The following is a 10,925-nucleotide window of genomic DNA, read 5'->3' on the forward strand; positions in this document are numbered from 1 at the left end:
GCATTTAAACGCTTCTAACGCCTAGAAAACGCATTTTACTTTTCTGTGGTCTAAAAAGGCATTTTAAGGCCTTTAAACGCTTCTAACGCCTAGAAAACGCATTTTAATTTTCTGTGGTCTAAAAAGGCATTTTAAGGCCTTTAAACGCTTCTAACGCCTAGAAAACGCATTTTAATTTTCTGTGGTTAAAAAGGCATTTTAAGGCCTTTAAACGCTTCTAACGCCTAGAAAACGCATTTTAATTTTCTGTGGTCTAAAAAGGCATTTTAAGGCCTTTAAACGCTTCTAACGCCTAGAAAACGCATTTTAATTTTCTGTGGTCTAAAAAGGCATTTTAAGGTCTTTAAACGCTTTAACGCCTAGAAAACGCATTTTAATTTTCTGTGGTCTAAAAAGGCATTTTAAGGCCTTTAAACGCTTCTAACGCCTAGAAAACGCATTTTAATTTTCTGTGGTCTAGGCGCCTAGAAAACGCATTTTAATTTTCTGTGGTCTAAAAAGGCATTTTAAGGCATTTAAAATTTTCTGTGGTCTAAAAAGGCATTTTAAGGCCTTTAAACGCTTCTAACGCCTAGAAAACGCATTTTAATTTTCTGTGGTCTAAAAAGGCATTTTAAGGCCTTTAAACGCTTCTAACGCCTAGAAAACGCATTTTAATTTTCTGTGGTCTAAAAAGGAAAACGCATTTTAATTTTCTGTGGTCTAAAAAGGCATTTTAAGGCCTTTAAACGCTTCTAACGCCTAGAAAACGCATTTTAATTTTCTGTGGTCTAAAAAGGCATTTGATAGTACATCCCAGGGTGGTTGACCTTTAAATAGATACCAAATATAGTGATGTATCTGCTCGGATATGGGAGTTACACTCAAAAATTTGCAGGTGCTTTACGTATTCAGGTATTATTCAGTAACCCATTAGATGGCGGAAATATAGCCTTGATCGCTTTGAAATTTTGTATGAGGTTCCAGTTATGGTCATGGACAATGCCTTTAATTTTCGGTGATGATCAGATAACCATTTTGGCATGAAGTGGACCGAAAACTTAATTTTTTGTTCTAAATGATGTGTGTCAAGTTTCGTGGAAATCGGTTCAGATTTAGATATAGCTCCCATATGTATTTTTTTTTTGGTTTTAATCTGTGTAATAAAATAAAAAAAAAATGGATTTCGGAAAATAGTGCTTATGTATGTGAAGAGTACTAAATGGTAATAAACATGATATTAGATGTAGAAATAGAGGTGGAATTTGGAACTATAGTACAACAAATTATACAGTATTCACGATTTCCATATGAAATATGTTTTTGTATTCCCTTTCCGCATACGAAGTAGCGGGCACTTTGCTAGTCTAGTAATAAAAAAACGTTAATTTCCTTATGAATTTTCTTTGATGTGGTTCTACTTGCCCATCCACAAATATTGGTAAATAATAGAAAGAAATAAAGGCAAAATTTAACATTTCTTCAAATTTGGAGCTGTTTTATCTTCATTATAGCTGTTAGTTTTGCTTCCTGCCATGTATCAATTTCAAAAAGATGTAATCCTAAAAAATATTGTAAACAAATGTCAATATTTTCTTCCTACCCACAGACAAACAATTGTTTTGAAACAAAAAACTGGTTCATAAATGAAGAAACTCTCGCCTGTCAGGGGTAAATTTTAATTCAAATTAAGAACTTTTTAATGCAAATTAAAGCTGTCGTCTGTCTATGGTATTAGTATCGTATCATAGTGAGACTTTGAGACCATGGGACGACACACAACAAATGGACAATAATGGAAATTCTAATCTAGAAGGATAACACCTTCAACTATTTTAAAATAGAAGAAGAAGAACTTCATCACTTCTTGAAGAATACCTTTAACTCATTTTTTAGAATAGCTTCAGCTATTTTAGAAGAATGCCTTTTCGAAGAAGACCTGCAGCTCTTTTAAAATAGCTATCAGCTATTTTAGAAGAATACCTTCCGCTCTACTTGGAGCTCATTTATGAGAAGACCCTCTGCTCATCTATTAGAAGGTCTTTAGTTTTTCTATTAGAAAGTCTCCCATTCTTCTGTGAGAATACCTTTAGATCTTCTATGCGAAGTCTTTAAATTTTTCTATTTTATTGCCCAATTCTTAAGAAAATGGCTTTTCCAGAATTGACACTTTATAATTGTCTAAGAGTAATTATAATACCTCCTTAGTTTTCGGATTTGAATTCGTAGAGAACTTGTGGAGGATTTTGGTGGAAAAATTGGAAGCCATAACATCCGAACAACAAGAGGTAGGATTTTATAGCGGCCAAGAAACCTTCGGAGTATACTCGACAACATTCCAAGGTCAACTTTAAGTACAAAAAAAAAAAAAAAATTGGATTACTTCACAAAATTAAGAAAAACTGTAATCTAGTCTAATGTCTTATATTGTCCTATTTACATATTCAAAAGATTTTTTTTTGACATTTTTACAATGTTATTAAATAAGGAAAATATCGCAAAAACTTAATGTTTTTCACAATATGGGCTTAATTATATTATAATAATATTTCTTCCCAAAACATTGAAAGATTTTACTCTCGAATGCTGTAATGTTACATCTGAATTTGTAAAAATTCGAATCTGTCCTTTTTAAGACACATATATAAATTGAGTTATTGTTTTGACAGAACAGGGGCACACAAAAGGAAAAATTTAATCAGCAGGTATGTCTTGTTATAGTACCATGGTTATGTCCGTATATATCGTGTAACTACACCTTTAGTATATTTCATTCGTATGCGGGAAACAGCTGATGCATTTCATAAGTGTCAATTGTAATAGATTATCTCTCCACTCCTTTTGGAAATACAACCCGGTGTTATTATGAGCGGTAACGGTAGACAATCTGCGTTTTCCTTAATTCGTTTTATTAATTTGTTGTAAACTTCGGTTTATAATTAAAAAAATATTTGTAATTGAATAACTTCCGCGTTTTTGATATAAAAGTTTACAAGTTTATACTTTGTTTAAACGTGTGAAAATGTGTGGGAAAGTGCATGAGTTGCAATAAATTTCTTACTGTTGCAAGTTTGGATGGGCTGCCCGGATGCAAGTTTTAAAGCAGGGATTTGTAAGTATTCATATATCCCTGCAATAAAGTCTAATTGAAATATTTTTATATTGCAGAATGTAATTGGGACAGCAGTTCAAAACAAGTGTGGTAAATGTATAAGTTGATCATCGATTTTCATTTGTGAATAGCTTTGTATCGTCGCGAGTGTTTAGTCTTGTTCAATATTGTGCATACAATCATAACGTAAACGATGTACGGGAAATTGTGTAAAAAGCTTCGGAGAACATCCCGTCGAAAAAAGGTATTTATATATCACATATATTCTTGAAAATATGTATGTAAATGTAATATAAAAGTTGGCTTATAACTGCCGCTATATTGGTATGTATCTCGATAGCGCTAATCATCTACATGTTTTCAACACTTCCTCATCCTCACATCAACGGTATTAATCTACCGTTAATGTCCCAAATGGATGATAGGAGTTTGACCCTGCATTAACCTTTTACGATCTCTACAGTGATCTTGATCTTATTTTTCATTAGTGACAGTAATGAGTAAGTTGTATTTCGCGATGTTCTAATACCAAGCTCCTCAGAATATCTCCGCTCCTCTTGCAGAAGATTTTACGGTCTATTTCGGAGAAGATTGTTAGGATATCATAATGTATAACTGTGACCCCACTCTAGTGAGTTCGTCAGCTATATCATTCCCATTTATTTTACTATGTCCTGGAACTCAACAATTTTTACGACTCGTCGTAAGTCATGTTGAAAAACTTTACAGTTATGAACCGCTTTTTATAGTATTGTTACTTGCTTGCCATAAGGACTGATTGGCTATATATGGTGGTCCCAGATAATTTTAATTAAATTATTTTACCGGTAATATTTCTGCCTGAAAAATGCCACAAAAATCGTGATTTTTATAATGCCTCACAGTTAACACTTGCACAAGTACCACTTGAAGCCATAGGTATATAATGAAAAGTCTGCCAGATGTAAAGAGCCCTTGTCCAGAATTCCTTATTCGAAATAATTATATTTAAGACATTGAGATCAAAGTAAGGAGATATGTTGTCACTAACGTGGTTATCATTATCTAAAAATTAGGCTTTTCTATGAGTGGCTATAGATTTAGGAATATGTTGAATGCAGCTTGAGTAACACAATTTATAGAGAGCGAAGGTGGATGTTTGGGTTTCCTAGTGAAGAGTACCATTTCTGGTATTATGCCGTTGACTCTACGAACATTTGCTTGGATCGAGTTTTATACGAATTAGTTATTTTAATTATCAGCATTCCATCAATTCGATTACAATATAGATGGATTACAGTTTCACATTTTTGAAGGTTCTTTTAATATCAAGGAACGTAGTCAAGGCTAAGCTTGAGTTATACATATTTCTCTCAATGTCTCCGACCCCCTCATATAAGACAGTATCCACTGATTTGTCTTTGAAAAAACATATTGTGATTTGCTGATCTTTTCTAGATAAAAAGAATTTCGAGGTCCAGCAGGCTTTCTAGTGTTTCAAATTCTATTTTCTTTACAAAAATTATTTAGTTCGAAATTCTCATCTTCCTATTGGTTACTCCCTTCGAGAATTTTATTGTTCATCAGCCATACAGACATGTCTAAATTAACTCCAAATTCTCACACATCTGCAAGTAGACGTACCCACATTTACCTTAAATCGTTTTATAGTTAACATTTTTATAATAATTTCAACATATATTGGTCAATGTCGACGTGTCTTCAAATCTTGCGAACGGATTTGTAGAAACGAGACTAACGAGTTCGCCCCATTCAATCATTTCATTTTCTAATGAAAAATAATATATTTTTTAACAAAATGAATGAATTTATTTATAATATATATTCAACGAACATGTAACAATTCAATATTTCTTTACATGGTTATTTTCAGCTGTAGCATTATCTCCACCAAATTCACAGAGGGGATAAACACAACTCTCATATGTTGGTATCATATACTTAATATTGATAAAAGCATTCGGACCACCACATTTTTCCAATGCATTCAAAGTATCCTCAATAACATCAGCAATGCGTCGTTCACGATCTGGATCAATGAAATTTCCTAAATTCACATTTAAATTTTTATACACATTACAAACGGCCAACAACTGGCGATAGTAGGGTACCAAAGCCTGACCCACACAAGGTGCTGAAATGAATTTATTATTTAAATAATATACCTAAATTTATTATTAATGAAAATAGTGGACATATTTGGTGCTTACCCATCAACACCATCATTTGCAATACTTTCAGAGCTGCAATAATAATTTTCTTGTCCCGGGTATTGAATGCTCGTTTAAAAGGTAAAATCATTTTCGGTAATACCGGTAAAACCTTATGTGGAGCCTTTACAATCATATCCATTGCACCATATTGGGCCAATTGACGTATTTCTATGTCACTGTCAGATAATCTAGTAATAAAAAAACGTTAATTTCCTTATGAATTTTCTTTGATGTGGTTCTACTTGCCCATCCACAAATATTGGTAAATAATAGCAATAATCTAAATCCTGTGGTGCACAAAACCATTTGACCGGAAATTCAGTGACATTTTTCTTACGCATTACTTTGCCAGAACGTGCCACAGGTATATCACCACGTCTGAGATAGATATTAAAGAAAGTCTCCTTTATGGGTCGTTTCTTGAAAAGATCTATTCTGAAATTGAAGAAATCATTTTTATTAATGTAAGGAAAAAATTGAATGACTTACTTTTTTGGTGGCTCCACCACCGTATTACTTTGCAATGCTTGATAGGTAAATGCCGGTACGACTCGCTTTGGCTAGGGGACATTTTTGTATGGGACTTCATATTAAGAAAATATTAAATTTCAAAATACCTTTCTCATTCGCATGTACAATAGCTCCCGACATTGCTTTCCTGTTAGATGGAGTACGTTTTCCTTAACTTCTGGGCACATATTCTTCGATTTTAAGAAGATTTCAATTTATTTACAAAATTCCTGTTGATTTTCAAATAATGCCTAAAATAAAAAATAATAAATTTGAAGTGAATTGTCATATGGAAATACATACGAGGTATGTTTAAATTTTGCGTTGATTGGACTTGGACTTTTTTAAAGTAATTTTTAATATATTGAACCAATCGTGAATATTTTAAAAATAATTTTATAATAGATTCAACCAAGCGTTGATTTGTATACCCTTCACCACACTGTGGTACAGGGTATTATGTCTTAGTGCATATGTTTGTAACAGGCAAATAGAATCAAGATAGACCCATGCTTCCTTTTGAGAATATGCATAGAATCAATTTCTGAGTCGATTTACGCATGTCCGTCCGTCCATGTATTTTTGTAAACAATGTACAGGTCGCATTTATGATTCGAATCGGATGAAATTTGGCACTGTTCATTTATGTGGCCCAAGGACGTGCCCTATTGAAATTGGATAAAATCGGTTCAGATTTAAATATAGCTCCCATGTATAGTTTCGTCCGATTTTAGGTAAATGATGCACCAAACTCCCAATACTTATTCGATTGGCACAAAATTTAGCACAGCGCACTGAATCAGATCCATACTTATGTATGCGAAGTTTTGTAGAAATCGGTTCAGATTTAGATATTGCTCCCATATATAGTATATATAGTTACGTCCGATTTTATGTGAATGATGCACCAAACTCCCTATATTTGTCCGATTGAAACAAAATTTTGCACAGAATACTGAATTTGGCCCAGAATGATGTCTGCGAAGTTCTGTTAAAATCGGTTCAGATTTAGATATGGCTCCCATATAAGTTTCGTCCGATTTTTTGTGAATGATGCACCAAACTTCCAATATTTGTCCGATTGAGCAAAATTTTCCATAGCGAATGCAATTGAGGAAAAAAATGATGTGTGATAAGGTTTGTTCAAATCGGTTCAGATTTTGATATAGGTCTTATATATATTTTCGTTCGATTTTATGTTAATGGTGCACACCGAAGGGACGATGTTTGTTCGATTTACAGGAAATTTGGCAGAGAGTATTAAATTGAATATAGAGTGATAACAAAAGACAAATGATGTATGCAATGGTTGCTCAGTTAGATGCATGTATTTGTATATAGCTCCCATACATAATTTTACTCGATTTCATTCAAGTGGTCCAACTCTGCTCGTTTGGCATGCAATTTTTCATTGATTTCAGAATCGTATGTGTATGGGGTTTTTTCAATTGGTCCAATATCTATTTAGATAGCACATTTAATTTCGCCCGATTCCATCTCAATTTTAATCCCATGATTCTATGCCTGTTCAATCTGCTGGATATTGTATATACTAACATCTCTCGTGTGTACCCAAAGTGGTGAAGGGTATCATATACTCGGCCCCGTCCGACTTTTGATCTTTCCTTACTGATTTAAAAATAATTTTTAATAGATACAACTAAGTGTGGATTTTTTAAAAAGAATTTTTAATAGATTCAACCAAGCGTGGATTTTTTAAAAATATGTGTTTAAACGTCCATCGATTCGAAAAGTTTTTAAAAATAATTTTCTGAACGTCCATCATTTCGAAAATTTTTTAAAAATATTTTTTAAACGTCCATCGAATCGTGAATTTTTTAAATACCTTTTAAAAGCCCCCACCATAGTAGCGTAGTCCAGCAAGCATGGATTTAAAAAAATGTCTAAGGTCCCATAATAACAAATTTAAAAAGAATCATTTTAAAAAGTCTGTCTTATTAATATAAACTCATCCTACTCATTACCTGATCGTCTACTATATTCCATACAAGTTCAGCGGATTTTAATTTCACTAAATTATGTCATCATTTTTTGTTGTTGTTGTAGACCAACTCTCCAAAAACTTTGGTCTAAAGTCAATTTAAAATTTTAATTTGAAGCTGGTCTTAAGTATCTCACATTACATGGATATCATCAAAACTTTCATCATCATTATCTGTGCTACAACCCAACCATTCTTCTCACCCATCACGTATTATAAATATGTGTGTGTGCATCTGCGTATATGTAATGTGCCCTATTTGATCAAGTTTCTTGGAGCAATAATTTCTGGTCACATATTGTCGACATTTTGTTGTCAGATGTAATTAGGAGACATCATCAACGTCATGCAATCATGCACTGTTGCTCCTGCTGATGTTGCTGCTCCCTATGACACACAACAGCAATTCCGAAAAAAAACAGGCGAAGAGGGAAAAAACTTTTCATTAAAACTTCCACTTCTCGATGACACATCAAGGCAGAGGAGCACTTTATCTTTGGAACCTTCATAGTAGTAGTAAATGTGGGATAGTGTGTGTAGGTGTATGTGTGAGCCTGGGAATGTACATAATAGTCATTACAGCAAGGTTAATGATAATTAATGATGACTGTGATAAGGTTGTAGTGTTGTGTTGTAGGTGGAGGACTATGATTACGGCTATGTTTATGCAGGATGATATGTTGTTGTTGTTGTAGCAACTATCTTCATGTTTGTTGTATTAATCTGGTTCTGACTCCTCTGTTTCCAGGTTCAGGAAGGTTGCAACCTGTAGCGGCTGCGTCCAAAGAGATTCCGGAGACAGATGAGTGGGTTTAGCAGGGCAGTTAAAGAGATGCAGCGTATCATGGGGTCCAAATCCACATGCAGGGCATGTGTTTGGAACCGCGCTGTCAATTCGGGCCCAATACGAATTGAGGCGGCTGCACCATCCTGATCTTAGTTGGGCTAAAACCACTCTCGTTTGTCTAGGCAGCTCACGTTCTTCTGCTGCTATAGGTGGTGGGTGGACTCCAAGTACAGCATTCACACGGTATTGGTCCATTGCCTGGGTCACTGCTTCCGTGTGAATGTTGGTAATTCCTGCTCGATAAGCCTCAAGATCTAGGGGTTCTCTCTTATACCGTTGGACCTCTCTCTCTAGATCATGTAGGTCTCTCCTTACGTGCCTGGGTTTCCATAAGATTATGGCATGGATGATTCCTGCGATAACACCCAAGCAGGTACTGCATCGACAACATCCTGTTGTGCCGATGTACGGGTAAGACCATTGCCTCCTCATGTAAATGGTCCACTGGCGTCATAAGGAGGCACCCTGTCGCAGTTCTCAGGGCGGCATTCTGGCAGGTTTGTATGTTCTTCCACTGCGTATCGCTTACATTCGCATACCACACTGGCGCCGCATAGCTTACCACCGACCGACCTATTGCTTTGTAAGAGGTCAACAAGGTCTCTTTATCAGCACCCCAAGAGCTGCCGGCAAGCGACTTGAGGACCTTGTTCCTACTTCTCATCTTATCGCAAATAGCGGTGGCTTGCGCGGACGACTTAAATAAGCTATCGAACGTTACTCCCAAAATTTTTGGGTAATTAGTGGTCGGAATTATTACACCATCGACCATGACGTTCAGAGGGAGCTTCATTTCAGCCGTCCATGTGGTGAACAGTGTGGCTGTGGATTTGGCGGCGGATATCTTCATATTCCTCAGATGGAAGAACTGTACTAAATCAGCTATGTAGACATTTAACCTTTCACAAATGTCATCGATAATAGGCCCCGACGCCATGATCGTACAATCATCCGCGTACATTACGATCTCAATGCCGTCCGGTGGTTGTGGAATTTCAGAAAGGTAGAGGTTAAACAGTTCCGGAGATATGACCCCACCTTGGGGAACTCCCTGTTTCACTCTACGGGGTTTAGACTTCTTGTTTCTGAATTCCACATATGACTGGCGACCACACATGTAATTGATTATCCAACGTTTCAAACTAGGCCGGAGGTTGGTCTTCTCTATGTCCTCGAACAGCTTGGCGTGATTGACAGTATCGAAGGCTTTCGATAAATCAAGAGCCACCAAGACTGTTCTGTCACACGGCCTGTTCTGGTTAAGTCCTCTACTTACATGTGTGGTTATGGCGTGTAATGCTGTGGTCGTACTATGCATTCTTCGGAATCCATGCTGATGTTGAGGGACTGGAAACCTGCTTCTCATCAGAGGGAGGAGTAGTGACTCAAGCGTCTTTGCTACTGGAGACAGAAGGGAAATCGGCCTGTACGATTCACCTCTGCTGGCATCCTTGCCTGGCTTCAGTAGCGGGACCACCCTGCCTATTTTCCAGGCTTCAGGAACAATGTGGGTGGCTACCGACAGGTTGAGAACAGCAGTTAAATACTCCACTCCAGGTTCATCCAGTTGCTTCAGCATTATCATTGAGATTCCATCCGGGCCCAACGCTTTGGATGATTTAGCGTTTCGAATGGCATCTGCAACATCATCCTTCGAAAATTGTGGTGGTACCTCCTCGGCTCGGAGGGCTCTAATGCGACGAAGCACACTCCTTTTCGCCATGTCACTCTCGGGGTGCTCAATAAACTGCCGGTTAAAAAAACTCGCGCACCTCTTCGGATCAGTCAACGTTACGTCGTTAAACGTGACAGCCGTTCTATCATCCTTCCTTCCAGGATTCGAGAGTGACTTAACCGTTGCCCACAATTTACTTGTTGCGGCTCCAATGTTGCAGAGCTTCAGGTGGTCTAGCCACTTTTTCCGCTTGTGTTCGCATACTAACCTGTTGACTTCAAGGGTGAGTTCCTTCACTCTTGGGTCTTCAGGTGTTGTACGGCGAAGCTCATCACGCTCATTCGCAAGCACCGTCGCTTCTGCTGGGAAGTTTGGTCTCACTTCGGGTATTCGACCAGCAGGTATATGGCGGGCGGCTGCAGCAGTGATGATGTCTCGGAATTTTTTCTCAGCTACCCGAGGATCTGAGGGAATGGGCAGCTCTCTGAAGCGGCGATTGGTTAAATCTCTGAAACCTTGCCAATTAGCTTTACCATGGTTCAGGAAAGTTCGGCGTTCAGAGGTTATGAAATCGGGTGGTCTATTTA

General features: G+C 36.8%; 1 protein-coding gene across 1 annotated transcript; it reads right to left on the reverse strand.

The window, feature by feature from the left end:
* Positions 1-4,950: 4,950 nt before the first annotated feature.
* On the reverse strand, positions 4,951-5,645 carry LOC133331462 (parkin coregulated gene protein homolog; the record flags this gene model as incomplete). The annotated part of the gene is made up of 3 exons (XM_061539855.1): positions 5,551-5,645; positions 5,302-5,492; positions 4,951-5,225 (listed from the first exon to the last, which is right to left on the reverse strand). Coding segments are annotated over exons 1-3 (561 nt in total), but the record flags the coding sequence as incomplete, so codon positions are not given.
* Positions 5,646-10,925: the final 5,280 nt, after the last annotated feature.

Source organism: Musca vetustissima, unplaced genomic scaffold (assembly GCF_032173495.1).
Source record: "Musca vetustissima isolate MV318-11 ecotype Yass unplaced genomic scaffold, APGP_CSIRO_Mvet_v1 utg89350, whole genome shotgun sequence".
Lineage (NCBI taxonomy): Eukaryota > Metazoa > Arthropoda > Insecta > Diptera > Muscidae > Musca > Musca vetustissima.